Source organism: Prionailurus viverrinus, chromosome B1, assembly GCF_022837055.1.
Source record: "Prionailurus viverrinus isolate Anna chromosome B1, UM_Priviv_1.0, whole genome shotgun sequence".
Classification (NCBI taxonomy): domain Eukaryota; kingdom Metazoa; phylum Chordata; class Mammalia; order Carnivora; family Felidae; genus Prionailurus; species Prionailurus viverrinus.
In genome coordinates, this window is record NC_062564.1 from 62,513,180 (window position 1) to 62,536,243 (window position 23,064).

Consider the following 23,064-nt stretch of genomic DNA (forward strand, 5'->3'; position numbering starts at 1 on the left):
ATGTGGAACTGGCTTTACTCTGCATTTTTTTAATTACAATCATTGGTATATTTATTCTGTTGCTCCTGCCCAGATTATAATTTCTTTTTAGGACACGATGCTCTCTATTAAGGGCGCCCGGATGGCTCCGTCGGTTAAGCATCTGACTTCAGCTCAGGTCATGATCTCACGGCTCGTGGGTTCAAGCCCCGTGTCAGGCTCTGTGTTGACAGCTCAGAGCCTAGAGCCTGCTTCGGATTCTGTGTCTCCCGTCTCTGTTCCTCCCCGTCTGGTGCTCTCAACCTCTCTCTCTCTTTCTTTCAAAAATAAACATTAAAAATATATATATTTTTTAAAAAGATACTCTCTACGAGATATTCTTTAATTTCTCACATATTCCACAGGTGCCTATTAAAAGAAAATGTACACATTTTTTATAGCTGATGTACCTATTTGGATATAATGAATAGGTATTACTTTAACATCTTGCTTCCTATATTGAAAGAAGTATCTACTATGGCCCTAAAAAAGAAAGGGCATCATGGCCTGAGTCTAAAAATGAATACATAATGGTCTTTTAATAAAAGCATAACCATGACATATTCTTAAATATTAGTTCATGCTGAACTCTGGTCACAAGCATAGTTTCCATAAGAAGAAACAGTTACCAAGTTGTATGTTTATCGTTTTTAAACTTTTTTGAGACCACTGTGTCAAAAATCCAAACTCAAATAATTTCAAGAAAAATAAGCAAGCTGTCAGGATCTCTTCAGCTTGTTTTGTTTTACATGTTTTAGTTGCAAACAATTAGCAAAATAAATGCTTTCTGATTTCTCTACTACAATGATGCAGAAAATATAAAACAGGTTTAAGGAGAAGTCAAAGTTAGGAAGCTAAAATTCTGGAAGTGAGTTTGATTCCTCAGTGGAACAGTTCCAGGGATATGACATCAAATCAAATGGAAAAGACAAAGACAAAATAGAGAAATAGAGAAGTTGGGAAAAGGAGCCTTAGTCTACTATCCTGTAAAATGACTATACTGAGATACAGGCCTAATTCAAAGAGGTAATTCACTAAGGGTGAACAAAAGCAAATTTTAAGAAATTGGCTAGTCGTGTAATTATTCTTTTGTGGATAAGCCCGAGGAAACTGCAATAATTAATCTAAAACTAATTAAATATATCTTATCTTCTTCCTTGTAATTTAAATAATTCTCTGCTTTTCACCTAAATTGGTTGACTGTCCACCATAAATTAACCACGTATTCTATGTGCTAGATTTTTTTCCTTAATTCTGTATTTCCTTTATGTTTTCAATTGGAGCAGCAAAATGAGACAATTGTTAAAAGTCCAGACTTTGGGGGCACCTGGGTGGCTCAGTCAGTTAAGCACCTGACTTCAACTCAGGTCAAGATCTCATGGTTCATGAGTTCGAGTCCCACACCAGCTCTGTGCTGATAGCTCAGAGCCTGGAGCCTGCTTCAGATTCTGTGTATCCCTTTCTCTCTGTCCCTCCCCTGCTCACACTGACTCTCTCTCTCTCTAAAATAAACATTAAAAAAAATATTTTTAAAGACAGAGCAGAAGGAAGTGTTAAACAACACAAGAGATTTACACAATGAAAGAAACATCTTTAGCTATCCTTTCCCAGGCTCTCCATCCCTTTGAGTAGACTGAGATTGTCATCTCGTGCCCTTTGCTCTCTACTTGAATGATTTATTTTAACATTTTTGTAGGGTAAGTTGGGTAGTTACAAACTCGTTCAGCTTTTGCGTGTCTGAGAAAAGTATTCCAACTTCATTTCCGAAAGACACCTTCACTGGGTAAAGGATTCTAAGTTGACCGTGTTTCTCTTTCAGTACTTTGAACATGTGGCTGCACCATCGATTAGTTAGCTTTGCTTACAGCGAGAAACCTGCTATCATTCTTATCTTTGCTCCTCCACATGCAATTCCTTTGTGTGTTCCTCTGTAATGTGCTCTTTTCTCTTGCTTCTTTAATATTTTCTCTTTATCGCTGGATTTTAAAAATATGATTGCAATGTGACATAGTGCAGTTCTCTCCATGTTTCTTATGCTTGGGGTGTATGGAGATGATTGAATCTACGGATTGATTGTTTTCATCAGATTCAGAGATTTTCAGTCATTATTTATTCAAATAGTTTTCTAGGCTGTGTTCCACCACCACCACGCTGTGCTCCCATCTATCTCTTCTCCTTCAAGAATTCCAATTACTTATGTATTAAGTCATTCAACCTTGTCCCACAGCTCACTGATGCTCTCTGCTCATGCCTTTAAGGTCTTTTTTCTCTTTGTGTTCCGTTTTGCATAGCTTCTTGTATTGTGTTCAAATTTACCAATCTTCTCTTCTGCAATGTATAATCTGTTGGTAATACCATCTAGTGTATTTTTTATCTCAAACATTGAGTCTTTCATCTCAACAAATTTGATTTGGGTCTTTTTTATACCCTTTATATCTCCACATAACATGTTAAATCTTTCTTCTAGCTTCTTAAACATACAAAATACCACTGTAATAATTATTTTAATGTCTTTGCCTACTAGTCCTATCATCTGTATCATTTCTGAGATTTTTCTCCTTTTGGTAAATCACATTTGTGTGGTTCTTTGCAAGCCCTGTTGAGTTTTGAGTTACTTTTTATTATAAAGACAGTACAATGTCACATAAAGTTTGGGGAAATTGAATAAACAAAATGATTCATAACCTGCCATTCTAATACTGCTAATTTTTACATTTTCTCATCTATACTTTGTCCATATCCCTGTATATTTTACACACTTTACATCACAGAACTATCCTTAATATTACCCACAAACATTCAGATATAAAAAGGTGTGTGGGGGAGAATATACATATATCTAACACTAAAAAAAACTTCTGAAGTGCTTTCTAGTTTTTATATACATGCATGTCTCATTTTTGCAGCTGTAAAATCAAAGTATATAGTCAAATTCATATTTTTATGCCGTCATTTTATAAAACAATCTTTAATATCCCCATATAGTCTTTGTCATTATTTTTCTCTTAAATATTTTAAGGATTAAAAAATTATGAGACAATTTATGTTTATTTTACAAGTAAAATAATTCAATTATATGAAAGAAAAATTACTGGCAGACTTCAGAGATATTGCAGGTTCAGTTCCAGACCACCTCAATAAAGCAAATATCACAATAAAATGAGTCAAATGAATGTTTTGGTTTCCCAGTGCATATAAAAGTTAGGTTAACACTATACTATAGTCTATTAAAAGTACAATAGCATTGCATTAAAAAATACAACAATGTGCATACCTTAATTAAAAAATATTTTCTTGCTTGGGACACCTGGGTAGCTCAGTTGGTTAAGCGTACAACTTCAGCTCAGGTTATGATCTCATGGTTTGTGAGTTAGAACACTGCATCAGGCTCTGTGCTGACAGCTCAGAGCCTGGAGCCTGCTTCGGATTCTGTGTCTCCCTCTCTCTGCCCCTCCCCGGCTTGGACTCTGTCTCTCAAAAGTAAATAAGCATTAAAAAAAATTTTAAATATATTGCTAAGAAATGCTAACCATCATCTAAGCTTTCAGTGAGTCATAATCACTGATCACAGATCATGGTAACAAATATAATAATGATAAAAAATTTGTAATATTGTGAGAATTACCAAAATGTGACATGAAGTAAGCATATGCTATTGGAAAGATGGCACTAACAGACAAACTTGCTCAATGAAGGGTTGCCACAAACTTTTGATTTGTAAAAGAAAATACTCTATTTGCAAAGTTCAGTGAAGTAAAGTACAATAAAGTCAGGTATGCCTATACATGGTCTCCACACCCAATTTCAATTGCATTTCCTTAACTAACAAATACTAATATTCTGGTGTGTATCCTTCCTTATCTTTTTCTATTTCTTTATCTTTCATATGTAAACCATATATAGACAAATATATAATTTTTGTTTGTGGGTTTTTTGGAAACTCACTTTTTTTTTCATTTATTATACCATGAATACCTCTCAAGGTCAAAAGACACAGGCTTAACTAATTCTTTCAATATCTTCATTTTATTGCCTATTCAACAATACAACATATTTTAATCATTTTCCTAATAGACATTCCCACTGCTTCCAGTATTTTCTTTTTGTTTTGGGGGGTTGCTTTTTATTATTGTTTTTGTTTTGTTTTGTTGCCTCTTAAAGCAATGCAGCAATATTGATTGCATGCCAGATGCAATACTGATTGAATTTTAAGTTGTTGGTTGCTGGATATTTTTATATTCCTATGAACATCCTTGAGTTTTGCTCTGGGAAGCAGTTAAGTTATCTGGATCCTTTCCGGTCTTTTTTTTTTTTTTTTTTTTCAAGTTTTGTTGGAAAGAACCAGCACGGTGTTTAGTCTAGTGCTAAGTTTTTCCTAATACACTAGATAAACATTTCCCAGATTTTACCTTCTATCCAGTAAATTATGGAGTTTTTCCATTCTGCTAGGTGAGAACAGAACACTATTACCAGCTCCGTGTGAGCGCCCAGGAATTTTCTATCTTTTTGGGGTAGTTCTTTCCTGAACCTTGGGGAGTCTTCTTAAATGCATGCACTAATCACTAGTCAGCTAACTATTCGGGTTGGACACTGCTGAATAAAACAAAACAAAGGGATTCTCTGCAGATCTCCAGAACTTTTTCTCTGCATATCAATCTCCCCTCTGGTGTTTTGCTTCACAAACTCTAGCTGCTTTGAATTCTGGACTCTCAGCTCCATATCCTCAACACAGGGAAACTTCTGGTCTCTGTCTGGATTCTCCAACCCTGTCCTATACAGAATAAGCTGAGGCAGTGATAGGGCTCATCTCATTTGTTTCCCATCTCCCAAAGACCACTGCCTTTGGTTGCTTGATGCTCAATGTCTTGAAACTACTATTCCTTATATTTTGTCCGGTTTTTTAGTTTCTTCAGGCACAGTGATAGTCTGGTCCCTATTACCCCTGTCTGGCCAGAAGCAGAAGGTCCATAGTCTGAATTTATTAAGATTTTATTCAGTCGCATTTCAGAAATATGGTCACTCAATTTGGATCAAATTTTCTTTAAGTAGTGACCACCTATATAGAAAACCTTACTAAAAAAGAGCAGTTTAAAAATTATTATCATTCTATAGAAGTTTATAAGTTTATAAGACTATCAAGTACTCTCACTCAAAAGCTCAGGGCAAGCTTACATGCTCACTAATGACTCAAAATGACAAGGATAGTTTGGAGTACTGACAAGGAATGAAGTTGAGGGAAATAGCTACCATCTTGAAGAACTCTTCTAATGTAAGGTCAGAAGAATTTCTTTAAAAAAGAAAAATTTCTATAACCACAACCCAGATGGAGGTTAAGGAAAACTGAGCATAATGCAGAGGCACCAATAAAAAGAATTCAAAAGTTTAAGGGCAAGAGAGTCATCCGAGTACCCAAAGAGCTGCCCAAAGGCACCAGGGGTGAAGTCGGACTGGGTTCTCCTCAGAACTGCGTTCTCCACCCGCTTATTGTCTGTTCCTAGCACATTTATAAAACTGGCCTAATCTTCCACGTTAATGATTTTTCACACTAATGACTTAATACTCACTTACCCAGCAAAGAGTATCTCTGTTTTAAAAGAAAGAGGCACAGAGAGAGCAATGCTTAATTCAAAGAAATCACTAATAGCATGTTTTCAACAAATCCTACTGAATCAGTGAATGACACACGCACTAACTCACCTCCATTCATACGTACAAATCCCCACCACCCACTCTACTTATTTGCATAATCTGTTTCAACACAGGTTAAGCATGATAATTGGGATTGGTCAGGACTTCAAAACAGCATTGTTGTGCCCTAAGGTGAGAAGTTTTGGCTATAAATGCTAAGAGTACACTCAGAGCTATATTTTTACAAATTAAAGAATAATATTTTCTTTGAGGACCTATAACTAAAAACTAATACAGGAAATTTTGAATGAGTTAATTGTTAATTGAGGTTAAAGTCATATTAGTAAAAGTTTTCATAACCATGTGAGGAGAGGTTAAAGAAATTCTGCTTATTTTAAAGGAGAAAGGAAAACCTTACCGATTTAAAAAAATAATAGATCGAATAATGGTGGGTTGCTTCTCTATGTTTTCAAAATCAATAAAATAGAATGCATTACATATCAAAATATGCTGAAACACATTCCCAATCTACATCACAGTAAATTAAAGAAAAGTAAAATCCTAGCTTTTCCTAACACGGTTACAGAGTAATCATATTTGCCTTAAGGCAGCAAGTCAGTGCAGATGACCAAGTACTGCTTCCTTCAAGCAGTGTCTTTCTTTCCCTTGCAAATCACAATGGCTTGCTTTGAATTCATTTGGATTTTCTTCCCCCCTAAAATTTGAATTGAATTCTTTCATGTGAAGGGCATTAAAAATGTTTACATTTACAATGAAATCTTCACACAAAATTCAGGAAATTTCTGGAGGTCTTCTTATGCATACCTAGGACTGAATGAAAGTCAGCTAAATGTCAGCTAATGAAAAGTCAGCTAAAAACAAATGGTGCCTTGATCATGAAGAACCAAATTAGACATATGGTACATATACCAATGTATATGTATACTGATATACATATCAATATAACTTTATGGTTATATTTAGCATAAAATAATACATTCATTTTATTTTATTTTTTTGAAGGTCAAGTTCTTTTACTAGAGTTGCATATAAAAACAACCTAAAAGAAAACTATTTTTTTTTGTAAATTAGTTTTAAATAAAGCCATTGAATCACCATAATTTTTAAATTCTAAAAAAAAAAAAAAAAAATGCCTTGATGACGCTTAACATTATAAAGTCCTTTTTAATATTTAAAATCTGTTGTAAAGACTGCTGTTTCTCCCAACATGGCAGATAAGGTACTGGAGCTTCCTGGAGAACTAAAATTGGTACATAAAATATTTTTAAAATCTCCCTGATGTATGACAGGATGAGTAAACATTTTCATGGTTGAGTGAAGGAGGGAACCCAGAGAAGTATGTGGAAGACTAAAGCCAGCTCTCAAAGGAGGGCATTTGCCTAGATTGGTTGACCTGACTATTGAATTTTGTTGTCAACCAGGGCTCAAGAGAAAGAAGGCACATGCAAGCCCCACCAAAGCTGAAAGAATAATAGGATAACCCTCCAAAACTCTGAGATCATCTGGGTTGTCTCAGTATAAGGAAGAATGAAAATTAAATTCCTACCACCCCAGGTAACTGCACAAAACCTGATTATCTGGAAGCCTGAAATTAAACAGAAGAGAGAAAAGCAAACATCCTCAAATGTCATATGCAAAAAACACCCCGAAAGTAGGTTTGCATTCTGAATTTACACTACGATGGTAGCACAATAAACTCAAGTGGCGAATTTAGTTTAAACTTGTACTGAAATGTTAGCAATGCCATACACTGGACAGAAATGAAGAAAAATCCTTTCAATTCACTAAAAGAACAAATAACTCCAATCTTCCACAATATATGCCAGAGTATTTACAAGGCTAACACAACCTTGACACCAAAATCCAAGAACAGTAAAAGAAGTCAGGTCAATTTAACTAACGAACACAGAAACAAAAGTTCTAAAGTATGTATCAATAAACTGAATGGAGGGAAGGAAAAAGAATGATGTATTATGTTAAAAATTGGGTTCAACTCAGAAATGCAAAGTGGGTTAATATTAGTACATCAGTTATTCTAATCCACCACACTAAATGGCAAAAGAAAAAAAAAATAATCGTATCATCTCAGTATAAGCAGAATTTCTTAATCTGATAAAAAGTATCTTATGTTTTAAAGACTATAAATAGCATAACTGATAAATAACTTAAAGCATTCTACTTAAAATTGAGAACAGAGTAATCTAGTCCTCAGTCATCATTTCCTATAACACTGGAATACCATCAGCACACGAGGCAAGAAAGTTTTAAGTTAAATTTAAAGCATAGGGATTGTAAAGAAACAAAGCTATATCTTTACTGCAGATCATTTGATTGCCTGTGTGAAGAATATACAGATAAATTATTAAAATTAATGAGAGACTGGCAAGGATTTGGGGTAAAAAGTAAACATATCAAAAATCAAATGCATTTCTATGTAATAGCAGCACATGGCCTAAAAGAAATTTTGTATCATCAAAAAATAGAAAATATATATAAATAAATTTGTCAAAACATGCAGAAAACATTGTTATAGTTAAAAACACTAAAAATTTCTTAAACAGTATTAAAGAAAGCCTAAACAAATGCAGATACATACCATATTCATGGATTGAAAGACTCAATATCATAAAAATAATTCTTTCTAAATTAATCCGGAGACTCAAGGCAATTCAAATCTAAATCTAAACAGTAGGACATGACAGTTGATTTCAAAGTTAATATAGAAGACAAAAGTCTAAATACAACAAACATATTCCCGAAGAATAACAACAAGAAGGGACCTATGATAACACACAGCAGATATGTGCAACTCAAAGGGATTTCAAAACCAAATTTATTTGCTTACAAAAGACAAACTTGGTTTTTGTTTTTCTTTTTCTTTTTCTTTTTTTTTTTTTTGTGCTTCTTACCTTGCTCTGTATCATTGTTTCTCCTCCAGTCACTCAAGTATACAGCCATGGAGACATCATCTTTGAGTCCTCCTTTTCTTCTACCCTCTTACCTTCACTCCAAGTCTGTCCAATTGGTGACTGGTCTCTTAAATCCAATCCCTCTTTTCTATAACTACGGCCACAGTACAAATGCAAATACTCATCAACACTTGGCCACTACTTTTACTATAGCTCTAACAAGCCTCCACGCTCCCATTTGCTCCTTACTTCCTACAGCTACCACATGAGACCACTGTTTACATCCTCACTTATCTTTAAAAAAATAAGACTGTTACCAAGCCAGTAATCTGATCTAAGTTTTCAATAAATCCTTATCCCACTGCAAAGGGGATCAAATTCACACCCCCTCTGGGCATTAAAAATCCTTTTACATTGCACCTTCCCAAATCATCTCTTGCCAAAGCACAAACCTTTATATACCCTCTGCATTACCCACATTAGACTATTTACCACTTTCTCTTTCATAAAATTCCATGAGTCTCCATACATAGCTTCAGTTTTTATCTTAGTGATTTGACTCTATAAAGTTTTGCACCACCTTTTGTCCAGGAAGAAACTTATAAGCCAAGATCCAACTCAAATGCCACCATCCTTAAGAAGTCTTTCCAATCCCAAACATAATTAATGCATTCCTTCCTCTGTGTTACTGCAATATTTTGTTACACTTTCATATTCATAACTGAAATATCTGTTGCTTTTTTTCTGGTAGATTTGAAATTGTTATAGGAAGGGACACATCTTGTATTCTCCAATCTTCCTGAAACACACCAAGTGTAAAATCTTGGTTGTATTAATTTACATCTGTACAATGCACCACACTTATGCATTTAATCCCTACCTACTTATTATAGACTAGGTATCACTATCCCATATTACAAATGAGAGAATTTAAATTCAGCAGCATTAACCCAAATTATATAATTAAACACAGAAGACCCCAGACATGCACCTAGGTCTCCTGACACAATATCCAGTGTTCTTTAAGTTAAACCATACTACCTAGATTCAGGCTATTAATTTCTATTGGAGTTCATTCTTTACTATCATAAAAGCTCAAGAATGAAAACTTCTTTTGGCAATGATTTGTTTGAGAATTTGAGACTCTTCATTTAAAAAAATTTACATAAATTAACTTATGATGAAAAAAACTAGTTATTCACTAGACAATTCAGATAAATTGAAAGTTTGAGAAATTTAATTTTATACGGATAATTAACAGTACACACTTGTGCCAAGTAAAAGAATGTTTTCAAGAATAGATATGTGATCAATTGATATAAGAATGCATCTTTTAATATACTGTATATTTCAAAAAATGCTTTAAGTGAGAAAAACTTTGCTGTAGATTCTTTAGAGCTCTTGTTCTCTCCACTATGAATATTGACCTCCAACTTGAAAGAAGTGAATTTTCCCCATCCACTGGCCATTTTCTGCTCATCTGCAGTGCAATCATCTCTTCTATGAAACAATAGAGCAACACTCAATTCTAGTGGTGATGTGAGACTAACAAGTTCTGAAACGCACATAGGTGCTGCTCACATACCTGGTCGCTGTTTGGGCAGATGTTTTGCTGATGGACTGAGGTTGGAAAAGAGGAATGGGAAATTATTCATAAATGCTTTCAAAGATAATTCTGGCAAAATTCAAGTCAGGGAACTGCACAGCCCTATTGCAGCTGCAATCTGTTGGTTGCCATGATTTGGCTGGAGCCATGAGAAACCTGAGGCCTTCATAAAAGTGCCTGCTGGAGAGGTGTAAACATCTTCCCTTTCCTCTCAATGAACAGTATAGGCCGTTGGTCCCACAACTTCCTGGTATCACTTCAAAGGAGATCTCACTTCTCATGTCAGAGACACCAGGGTGCAGAGAGCTTTGTAGCTCAGACAGCCTTAGGGATTCCTAACCTCAGGGACTAGGTCCCAGAAAATCAAGGAACATCCCCAAGGTTACATACGAATACAACAGCAAAGTCTGTAGTGGAAATTATATCTCTTACTACCAATTCAGTTTGTTTTCCAACTGCCATACCACTACCCACACAGAATTATTTAAAGAAAACAAAACTTATATTTCCTTTTCAAAACCACAGGAGAACACTGCAAGTAAAAACACTAGACTCTTTTTTTTTTTCATTTATCATCAATTCTTGCTTTGCCTGGACCTGTAAGCAAAGAGTCAACCATGTACACTAAGATGTATTTAAGGATAAGGATACTGCGTAAAGGACAGAAAAGTACTCTAGCAGATAATGTAGGAAAAGATGACAAAAAGAAGTTGAAATTTCTAAATCAAGCTATCTGAGAAAAACAAACGGAAATCATATTATCAATACAGACTTCTTCCAAATAACTGCACAATTATTAGTTACATCCCATCCCAGTCCACTGCCAAATAACAAAGCTTGCAAAGTACTTGCTTAGAAGTTTTCATAGCTCTACCCTTCACTCTTCATATATCATGAGTAAAGAAAATTCGAGGAAAAAATTATAAGAATATATTTCTTGATTGTCACCATTTATAATAGCATCCATTTTCAAATACTAAATTGAAATAATTTTAGCATATAGTTATGCGATTAGTATATAAGCAACTATTAACACATTAGCTGTATATTATCTACTTTTAGGTATTCTCTACCTAAAAGTGGTAAAGTTAAGGCTGCACCAGGTCAGGGATTGTATCATATTTCATCTTCTGGAATTCCAAGGATAAATCCATGTTTCATCCACAGTAAGTGTTCAATAAAGGTTTGATGAATTTACGAATATTTGTAGTTTAGAGCCATGTGCTTACACTTAGCTCTGTGTAAACACAGGATTATGAGTATGTAAGCTCTTCAACTTAATCCAGATGGCAAATATAATGTGTACCAGAAATTGCCGAAAGACTATATAGCCAAGATTCTATTCACATATTATGAATGGGAATTGAAAACTGTCAATATATTTTGGGTCTATTAAGCATTTGAGCAAATAGCCAAACCTTTCCTGTTACCTTTCCAAACCTCCCTTATTTTTCTACTGGGGATTTAACCTCTCAACTGTAAAATATGGAGGACTTGAGATATGAATGCATTTTTGTATATGACAAGAAAAAAGAACTTTATCTACAAATGTTTTTATAAAGAACACCTTCCCACCAATAAGTAGTTGCAATTAAAAAAAAATCCTCTACCTCCTATATATTTATGGCACTATGAGTAAAAATTATACAGTGTTTACTCTGTTGCAGACAGAGTGATTTTTACTTCACATTCATTTAGTTCTTATAACAACACCGTGAGGGTCATAACGTCGTCTCCATTTTATAGATGAGAAAACTGAAGCATAAAAGGTATTGCCAAAAGCCACACACAGTCACCATATGTGTGGGCTGGTATTAGAAGTCATGTCCTTCTTATTCCAGAGCCCAAATTTTTAATAGCAGCACTATTCTGTCTCCTTAAAATCTTAAAAAATAATAATAATAATTTTTGAAGCCAATCCCAATTTTCAAAAATATACCTATCTGAGAAAGAGAGAGAGAGAGAGAGAGGTAGAAGGAGGAGGAAGAGGAGGAGTAGGAGGAGACGAGGAGGGGGAGGAGGAAAGGAAGAATGAAGCATCATGGCAACACATGGAATCCAGAGTTCTGGATTCAAATTCTGATTCTATCACAGAGCAACATATGATAAGTTACCTTAAAACCCTAAGCTATAGGTACTATGCAATACAGAAATAAGATATGTTATAGGATACTTTTTATGATGCATACAGTTTTGTACATGAAGCCCCATTCTACCATGACATACACTAGAAATCTGGTCTTATTGTAAACTTTTTAATCTTGGACACAATGGAAGTGTATCCTATAATCAATATCTTTTTTCTGTCTTTACTCTTGGACACTAGTTCACCCAGCAAATCTCACAAATCTCTTTCCCCACAGAAACATAAGGCGACCTGATTTAGGTCATTATTTCCGTTACCCATTCCAGATGGAAAATCCTAATTTTTCCTCCCCTGGTCACTGCCTGCAGGCCACACTTCCCAGGTCCACATATATACTATTTCTTCCCCTGGGACTAAAAAATATATATGAAAGAAAAACTTCCCCTTGGTTCTTAGGTTTAGAAAAGAAGGAAACAGAAAAGGGAAGCCTGTTTCACCAGATTTTGTTCTTACCCATTTGTCAGAGAAAAAATACAGGCAGGAACTCTTCCTTCTAGAACACATGATAATTTGCTAAAAGTAGCATGTTTTCTTCAAAGAAATTGTAACTTAGTAAATATTACATAAAGTATATATTTTGAACATGCCAGACTTCCTAGTCTTAGGAAACCACACTGGAGTTCCAAGAAGTTTAGTTAACCCTATGATCCCCCAAAGCTTTGGAGCTTTTGACCTTAGGGCTTTCAGACAAGTTAGGATTGAAAAGATAGAGTTATTTAAGAGCCTTCTCACAGCATATTTGTTTTCTCAAAGGCATTCACGCATCATTTACATACATACTGTACACAATAAACCACTTTCCTGAATCACCTGCATTTGAAAGGAAGTTCTTCACACTCTTTATGGGCTCATAATCATGCATTCAATGAATACTCAGACAGCAAATCCAAAGTGTGAAACAATTTAACGCGTTACCACACAAAATGTCAGAGCCTGTGCCAAGAACCAGACACTAATGACGACGAATTCTGCTCAAATCCAATTCAGCCTCTGCCTTCACTGACATGAGAAGCCTGCTGTCACAATTAAATACTTGGGACAATGGGCAGCAGTGTCTCCCTGACACTATTTAGCGCTCAAATATTTCTCTAACACTATTAAAATTAACCGTATGCATTTTGTATCCGTCCCGTACATAATTGGACATTTAGTTTACAACTCTCCACACTTAGAGAACACTCTTTTGAAAGGGACTAGGGTCTCCCCTGTATTCCATGCAATTGAAAGTATTGGCCTTACTCCGACAATATACGGGTTATAAAAGGCAAGAATGCTAAAGACAAAATGTATTCTCACTACAGAAAACCACTTGCCAAAAGGGATAGAGGCCCAGGGCACAAATACCATCACCTCAACTGCCAGTCTTAATACATTTGTACTGGCTGAGGAGCCACTACAGGGGATTCAAAAAAAAAAAAAAAAAAGGCATCTGAAATACAGAACCCAGGTTGAGGTTCAAATTCTCACCACTCAGTAAGTATCATGACAGGCCCACCACTGAATCTTTCTGAGTCTGTTTCTTCATTTGTCCAAAAGAGGTAACAATAATATTAATTGATGGCGATATGGTGAAGATAGAAGACTATGTAAAACGTTTAATGTGAAAAGATGAACTATGTCATTTTGACATGACTAACAAAGGCAATTCCTAGACAGTGAGGTCCAAAAACTCATTCTCTAAGAAAGGTCTCCATGTGCCTGTTTTCTGGTTATACACGATGTTCTTCCCGGGGATATTTTAAAGGTTTAATTAACTTCCAGAATTTGAGTACAAAACACAAACTATCCTAAACCTTCACCTCTAGGTATTTGCGGTCAGAGAGCTCAGCCCTGAGGAATAGAGCACCATCCTTTCAGTATGACTGGTCCACTGAAATGGTGCCAAGTGGGTTCCCAATGCTGCACAAGAGCAGAGATGATCTTAATAAGCACTTCAAATCTACTCATGGCCAAAGAAGAGAGCTCAAAAATGCTGAGATCAGCTACTAGGCCCAGGGCCATTCAAGGAGTCCCTGTGGTACACAATCCACGTGCTAACAGTTTAACACAGATGAGAAATGTAAAGAATGAAGAAACTATTCTACCCTCCTACACATCCACCTACACTCCCCCAACACACAAATTAAATGTCATCAATAGGAAGTTCAACAACACAGGGAAGATATCAACTGTCGATAGTAAACACATGCTTTGTGACTGCATCCCCATACAACTCCCTTGATTTGTAAAATGGTGCAGTGTGTCAAAAACTGTTGAGATATATATATTTTTTAAACATCAAGGTAAATGCTTTGAGTATTTACACAACATTGGATTTTGTTTGAGAAAAATAATATATTTCGAAGCACTCCTGACCTTCTAATGTATGGTTTCAACATTTTAGAACTATTATCGTTCAAGAAAGTTTTGTGTTTTTGTTTTCTAATATGGTCTAGAGCAAATAGTTTAGCTCAAACTATAAATGTAAATTGCAAGAGAAGAACTGAGTAAGACAAATGTCTCCTTGGTTCACTTTCTGGATTTCAATTAACACCTAATTTACAATACTTCTTAATACAAATATATAGTTGAGCTCTTTAAAACAGCTTGACAGGATTAGCCCACGTTTTGTAAAGAGCTGATAAAACAAGCATTCCATTAGCCAACCCACAGTGTCTCAAAATCTAATAGTCAATATCCCATTTTCAGGGCTGACAATGGCAAGAACTAAATAAATAAGCAAGGGATTCCCTCCCTCCTGCTCTCTGGGAAAGAACATATTCTATGCAATTCATTCCATAACTTTAAGGCTATAAATTGTTTTAATGTTCCTCCCTAAGCATCATTATTCAATAGATAACTAAAGGAAATAAACCACTAAAGCCATACTGCTAAATCATTCTACTATATCCAGGGTTGGGGAGAGGACTCTTGACTCCCTCATTTAGGAAGGATAAGTCCAGGATTAATTTCAGATCTTGGAATATGAAAACTGTAAGAGGCCTCAAAATTCCCTCAGTTGAGGATATTCTACAGGCCCAGAAACCTTGCCAGGCACCTGAGCCTCAGCCTGGCCCAGGCCTAGCTATGGGCTCCAGATGCTGCAGGGGGCTTTCCTACAGTTCAGGGGAGCAGTATGGCCCCCTCCCCCCATCTCCCCAGACACCAGATGGTCCCAGCAGGATGTGCAAGGCCTCATTTTAAATGGATTATTCACCTCTATCTTTTCCAAGCATTCTTAGAAAAGCTTAGGGCAGTCCTAATTTTAAATATTTAAGTAGATGGGTCTAAGGTACTATTAAAAACAATAGATAATATTCTAAAAAGAAAAACAATAATGATGGTAAATCACTAGCACTCAATACTATCTACCTGAGTTCTAGAAAAATTGAAAGGCTAACCTCTGTCCAGTACACTCACTGTTGAAGAGGCCAAAGGGATCATTAATGTGACTAATATTCTTAAGGTTTACAAAGAATATGATGGTAACTACAGGCAAGTGAGAATAAATGTTGAGTAAGGGAGAGTTGCTAAGATGCACAAAAATAGGATTCTTACATACATAATGGGGGAAGACAATATGGTTTCTGTAGAAGAAACTATACATGGCATACATCAGGCCTTCATAGAAAAGTGAGCCATCATGATGGCAAGAGGAAAAGTAGGGAATTACGTGCTAACTTTCTCAAAAAGCCTTTGCTAGATGGGCTCTTAGGCACGTCTAACTGTTCCACCAGACTCAGGAGGCCTCAACAGAGAAGGGAGGACTCAAACAGCACCTGCTGAATTAGAAATCATAAAGACTCCATTAATTATTACCTGAACTGCCTCAGAGAGGGGATTCCAGTTAGATTTTGAACTTGTAAATGATACCACCTTCTTCAGGGATCAAAAACTGGGAAGACACCAGGAGACGATGTGTAAATCAACAAACAAAAAGGAGTTTCAAAGCCAGCTTCCTCTATGGGGATATATTTAAGAAAAAAAATAGTCCACCTAATTCATACCTAGTGACAGTAACTGCCATTTATGGGCCAAAAATGGATGTGAACCCTCACGACAAGGGCTAAAGAATTACTCTTGTAAATGATGAACAGAATTCAAGTGTATAGAATATAATGTCTATCCATCCCTTTTGCAAAAACTGTACTCTGGCCACTTCTGAGTTGGCACCAGAAGCAGGAGAAGGAAAAAAAAAAAAAAAAAAAAGAACAAAGCAAGATCTGAGGAATGAAAACTGAAAGAGAAGAGGCTGGTTAAGGGAAGCCACTCTACAAAATGCATTTTTAACATGAGGGTTTGGCAACCTAGAGAGGTGCTGACCAAGAAATATATGCCTCAATATTTAATACTATGATAGAATGAAGTAGACACCGGGTTGGACATCAAATTCTAAAACCTCATACCTAAGAGGCTGGCAATGAAGCTAGAAAGTACAGCACTGAGGACCAAAAGAAAGAAAATCTTTACCAAGAAATTATGAATTTATGAAAATTATCCCATGAAGAATTGATGAAGAATTAGTATACCAGGACCCTGGGACATTAATTGCAAAGAAAAGCGGAAAGGAGAATCCTTTAGGATGCCAAAAGCCTATTTCTATGTAAACAGGCTTGTATATGCCACTCTAAAGGCAAATTTAACCTTGCAAGTCACTGACCTTTAATCTTGTTTGGATTTTTTCCAAGCAAAGGAGTCATTTACTGAGGAGATTCAAAGTAGAAAGTCTTTTTTTTCAGGGTGTTCACACTTGTCCAAGAGGATAAGGACAAATCTTCTAGACAAACATTTTACGTCATCGATCTCTTCCGCCTCTACCCATCACTCACAATAGAAATTCTTCAATCCCCCTTCTTACCTCTTGTATTTCGATTGCCTGAGCTTTCCAGATACCCCCTTAAGTACAAACAGAGAAAGAAAGGAGGAAGGCAGGGAATACAGAGTTTATCAGGTTTCTGTTTTTCCAGGGAACCTCTAGACAAATCTGAGAGTTTAACTTGCACGCTGAATTTGCCCAGGCTCTTCATAGATATTAATACTCAGATTAACACCTACTGGAACAGTTCCACACTGAAGCAAGGGTATGTTCTGGAATGGAATGGACCAGTACAACACCGAAACAGTCTCTGTTCTGGAATGACTTCCTGCAGCATCAGCTTCCTGGTGTCCCTCAGGAACCTTCTGAACTAGAGAGAGTAGGATTGCAAACTCAGAGGACTACATACTACGCTGAAGAAAGACAGTCAGATACTCCTTTGAATTATCTGCTTCTTTGTGATTATCTACAAAGAGAGAAAGATTAATTACCTACATTCTGTCCTAACAGATTTGGCTATATAAATATACATGAAGCTGTGCTGTACTAACTTAACCTACTTTTGCTTATACCCAAATGTCTAAGTGAAAGTTCAATTAAATTAACCCGAGGCTTCCTTTCTGTCCCATGAACTTGAAATTAGAGTTCTCATGGATATACAAATTATACCATTTCACAAATGTATTAAGAATGGCACAATTTTAATGTTATATTTATATTTCTTCTTGAGTCACATTACTGATTAAAATAGAAGTTTGTAGATGAGGAATGAAGATCAACATTTATACTCTACAGATATCGAGATGGAATTAAGAACTTTAGCTAGATACCAACAGTGGTAATCTATCTCCCTGTGATAAACATTAAAAATCAGCTATGACCTCTGACCTCAAAGACTTTATAAGATGAAACTATGTTCTTAGTCATTTCATACTTACCAGATATGAAAGTAACTGCACTTTTATTAGTCTAGACTCTAGGTAAACCCGGACAAATTTCTATTGTTTGCATTTCAAGGAAGACCTCCAAAAGGCCAGCTAAGAATGCAGTGTTATTGTCTGTCTATCTGTCTATAGCATGCAGGTTTTGCAGCCAGGAGACTTCAAATCAAGTTCTGGATAATCTTAACAAGCATTTGACCTCATGGAGCATCGGTTTTCCTATCTGTGTAATGGGAAGATTCACCAATTCCACCCAATTGGGCTGTTGTGTTGAACTGAAAATTATGGTTTCATTAGTCATTATGACATCAAGCCACTGTATAGTCTGAGGAAAATTAGGACCCTTGTTAGAGAAAGACACTTTATTTCATGGCCCACGTCCTCCACTCTGCTCTTGGAAAGGGCAGACAAAGGTATCCCAGAATCTGGAGAGCACCCTCCGTGCTTTTGTGTGGCCTTCTTTCACGTATCTGTCCTCATCTTTCTTATTTTAGTGACCTTTTTTTGACTCTCGTTTGGGATTTCAATGTACTATTTAATTTTTTTCCTGTTATTACAACTTTTACTTGTCTTATATAGTGCCAAAAGAGAGGCCAAGGGAAAAACAAAAAGGATTTTGCCACTCTTTAGCCAAGATGGTAAATTAAAGCCTTCACGTCACTGAATTTTAAAAGGTAGGGTTGATCATTTAAAAAGTGATGGCAGGGGCCCCTGGGGGGCTCAGTTGGTTAAGCATCCTACTTGGGCTCAGGTCATGATCTCATGGTTCATGGGTTCGAGCCCTGCATGGGGGCTCTGTGTTGACAGCTCAGAACCTGGAGCCTGCTTGGGATTCTGTGTCTCCTTCTCTCTCTGCCTCTCTCTCTCTCTCTCTCTCTCTCTCTCTCTCTCTCTCTCTCTCTCTCTCTCCCCCCCTTTCCCTTCCTGCTTCCCTCTCAAAAACAAATAAACATTAAAAAAAAATTTTTAAGTGATCTCAGATTTTGGACATACTTCTCAGCCTACCACTGGTGCCATTCTTCTCTCTCTTTCATGATACATACACAACATACACATACACACAGGTATGCCTCTTGTACTCAAAGATAGGGAAGAAATAAGATTAGAGTAATAACCCATTCAAAGTTGTTTTCATTGTTTTATCTTCAACAGCTATGCTCAACAATAAACCAATATTAAAGGAAAAAACAAAACTAAACACTCTTAGAATTTTTTTCCTTACTCTAGATGTTTATTTACTGAGGATAATAAATATTTATCCTTGAGTCATATTTCAATACACATGGTGCAACCATTTAAATTTCAAAATTGAAAACAGTCTTAAGTAGAAAACAAAAAACAAAACAAAACAAAACAAAAAAACCAGTATGTTCGCAGAATCTTATTCTGTACAATTTCTAACATAAGTCTAAAAACAACATAATTTCTGAAAATAGTACTAATTTTTGACACTTCTTATATTCATATTTGAAGTCAATGATTTTCAAAGACATAAACTTTTACTTGAATCTGTATGGAAAACAATATTTATTGTCCTGAAATCAAGCCCATGATACATATGCCCTGGTTTTTTCATATTAATAGCTGGTTGAATTTTTCACACAAGAGAGCATCAGAATAGATGTTTCCCTAGACAACCTTTAGAAACACTTCATTTCTACCTTATGTAAAACAAGAAAGTACACAATTTTCACCCAGCTGTAAACATGATTCAAAACTAATTTCCCAATAAAAAGTGTGCTTTGGGGAGTTGTTACAGTACTGAATTCTGGTTGTCCAGTCGCTAGTCACCCATCCTGGCAGAATGATGTCTCCTTCTCCAAACCACCAGGGAAGGCCCAAGAAACTTCTGGCGGGACAGACTTAGTGTTAAAGGTGTCAGGAGGAAACTTACAAACCAAATGGAATCAAATGAGAATTCCAAGCTCCAGACTGACAAGTTTCTACGAAGCTACTCCAAGTTTTGAACAACTATCTTCAGTAAGAGGGCACCAAGGAAGATCTGATAACGCGCACACAGCACACATTCGCTCCTTGTCAGAGCAATGTGTCATCAACGGTACAAAGCAACAAGGGAATTTCCAGCATTTTCTTTCACTGTGTGCATTTCTCCTTCCTTCAGGACCAAGAAAGGCTGAATAAGGTTTACCTAGCTATGAAAAGGGAAGAAGTCGCAGTCACATACCGACCAAGCCCGCACAGAATCCGGAGAGGCAGACACACTTTTGGCACTTTGCCCACTCCCTTCCTCTCTGCTTTGCCAAAGCCCACACCTCTAGAGATGGGACAGAACGTGCTTACAAACAACCCTACCGAGTCGGCCCCAACACCCCTCGTAACCTTCCTTCCGAAGTTGGTCGTGAGTCCACCACACTGAATTCTGGTCACCCCAACCTCCGCTGCGCAGGGCCAGGGACCTGGCGCCTCCGGAGCCCCCGGGACGCTGCGCTCACGTGGTCACCGGCCGCGGCACGTGCGGATCCGACCTGAGGCGGCGGGAGCTAAGCTCCGCCCCGAGCGGGAGGAGGACCCGCAGAGGCACTGGACGCGTTGTGGGGGGAGAGGGGAAGATCCCGGGGCGCTTGGGGACCCGCGAGGGGAAGCTGAGCTTCAGGCAGTGCAGGTCAAACTGCGGTTCCCAGGGGGCGTACACAGGAAGGAAGGCGCAAGTTTGAATGGGGTAACAACTTGGACAATTTTTTTAAGGTTTATTTTAAATGGGCAAATGCATTCGAATTCCATCTAGCATGAGAGCTTCCAAGGTCGTCCCACAATCCCCTTTTCGCCCGGATCCCACACTTGAAATCCCTGGCAAAAGAGGGAAGCAAAGGTGTCCCGAGGTAGCAATCCCACCCCCACCCATATTTGGGGGAACTCGAACCAACTCGGTCGCGGGCGAGCACCGGGGAACCGCACCCTGGAACAAAGAGGAGGTGAAGTCCCCTCCAGATACATATAGCCCGCTGAGCGTTGGTATTTAAAACCCACGGCCAGCCAGCTGTGTGTAAGTCTTGTTTCGTTTTGCTGGGGGAGGGGAAGGGAATCCGAACTCTGGACGTTTTTCCCAAACTGGGAGATGGGAGCTTGGCGTTCGATCCCACTAGCACAGAACTCCAGTCAACTCGGGCCACGGCGACTGCCACTTGGGGGGTGGGGAGGGGAAGGAAAGAAGGGCAAGAGAAGGAGGGACGGCGGAGGGGCTGGCGAGAGAGGGAAGGAAACAGGTGAGCTCCCACCGCCACCCCTCGGAAATCCAGCGCGACGGACCCCGCGCGCCACCGTCCCGACCTGGAGAGGCACTTACCGGCTTTACAAGGGTCCTTGTAATCTATCGTGTCCGTTTTATCCTCTTCGTTCCCATCAAAAGTGTAATCATAGTCGAGGCCAGCGCAGACCCAAAGCTCCCCGTACAAAACAATCCCCGAGGCCACCAGCAACACGAGCATCCTCGGGGGAAGCGTTTCCAACCCCATCCTCCTCCCCTGGAGGAAAAGGAAGGGACGGGACCGGGAGGTGAGGCGTCCGCGGTCCGCGCTGATGTGCGGTGCGAGGGGAACCGGTGCTCCTCTCCCCACCGGGAGGCTCCTCGGCGACACTGGGGCGTTCAGGTGTCCGAAGACATACGGATGCCGTCGGGACAGGAGAGAGGGCGAGAACTGCCTGTTACCCCCAGTCGCAGGGAGAAGTTGGCTAGGGGCCCGCGGGTGGGCGGAGGGCAGGTAAGGAGCTCGGCTCCCGGAGACGGGGAGGGGCAGCTGCGGGCAAACTCGGCTCTCGCGGAGCGGGCGCTCGCAGCCTGCCAGGTCGTCCTTCTGGCGGCCGAACTTCCCGCGGCCGCGGCTGGGCGAGCGGCGCCCCGCGGGCTCAGCTGCCACCGGAGCTCGGGCTCCAGCGCCGCGCCCCCGCCGCTGCCAGGACCCGGCGGTCGAGCGCGAGCCGCCGCCGCCGCCGCCGCCTGCGCCCGCCGCCGCCGCCTGCGCCCGCCGCCGCCGCCGCCGCTCCGGGAAGATGAATCCGGTCTGCACATCAGCACATCTGAACTGAAAGGGGAGACCGAGGAAGGGGGTGGGGGGCAGGCATTTCTACGCCGCGAGACCTTAAAAGCCTGCAGAAGCCAGCAAAGCAACTGACTGAAAAGAGCAAAAGTGTGAGGATGTGGGGATGCACCGTTTGCCTCCCCCCCCCCCACCTTCCCCAGGCTGTCTTTTTACCCTCTTCCTAACTTGGAAAAAAAAAAAAAAAAAATCTTCGCAGCATCTAACCCAATCACTTGCATCCTGCTTACTTATTCATACAATCAGGGTCAGGATCCGGGCCACAGCCTCCTCTCTGACTTCTTTTGATAGCCTTATACAAACAAACAGACACGAGCGCGCTGACAATTCCATTTATATTTTACTAAAGATAAAAATGAATATATTATGTATCTGCGTCCGCGAACAGCAATTAATAGATGATGTACGTGTCAGCCGAGAGTGCCAGACCGGGGGTGGCGCGAGGGATCGTGATAACTTAGCTGCAAACCTCTACTTCCCCTCCCCCCAAATAAACAGCGAGTGTGTGTTTCTTTCCTTTGCTGCGGCTTAACCTTAGTGCAGCCCGGGAATGGAGGAAAAGTGTCTGAGCCTTCGCGACTTGGGTAAGGAAATAGACTGCTTTAAAAGTCCTCCAACCAACAAAGTTTTGCTAAGAACTAAGATCCCCAGAACTGCAATTAAAAAAAAAAAATCCAAAATCAAGTTACAGATTGCAGCAGCAGGAAACGCTAAGACCTTGCTGATGGGCTGGCGCTCTGGCTCACGTGGGCGCAGGAAGGGAAGTTGGAAGGAATACTCGGGAAGCAAATTTTCTGTGACAGTTCTGGCGCCCATGCCCAGAGTTGCTCGGTATCCTTCGGCTTCAGTTGTTTTACTTCTGAGGAGAGTGTGTAAAACCTGGCAGCAGGATCAGCGAGGTAAACCACATGTCAGCCTAGCAGACGCAAGACAAACACAGGTTGT

General features: G+C 38.8%; 1 protein-coding gene across 1 annotated transcript in view; it reads right to left on the reverse strand.

Annotated features, from left to right (window-relative positions):
• The window catches only part of TLL1 (tolloid like 1), a 213,543-nt gene extending 191,614 nt beyond the window's left edge, over positions 1 to 21,929 (reverse strand). The window contains exon 1 of the mRNA XM_047857627.1: positions 21,369 to 21,929. Within this exon, the coding sequence (XP_047713583.1) occupies positions 21,369 to 21,537 (169 nt within the window). The 5' untranslated portion in view covers positions 21,538 to 21,929. The remainder of the gene's footprint in view (positions 1 to 21,368) is intronic.
• Between the last annotated feature and the right edge of the window lie 1,135 nt (positions 21,930 to 23,064).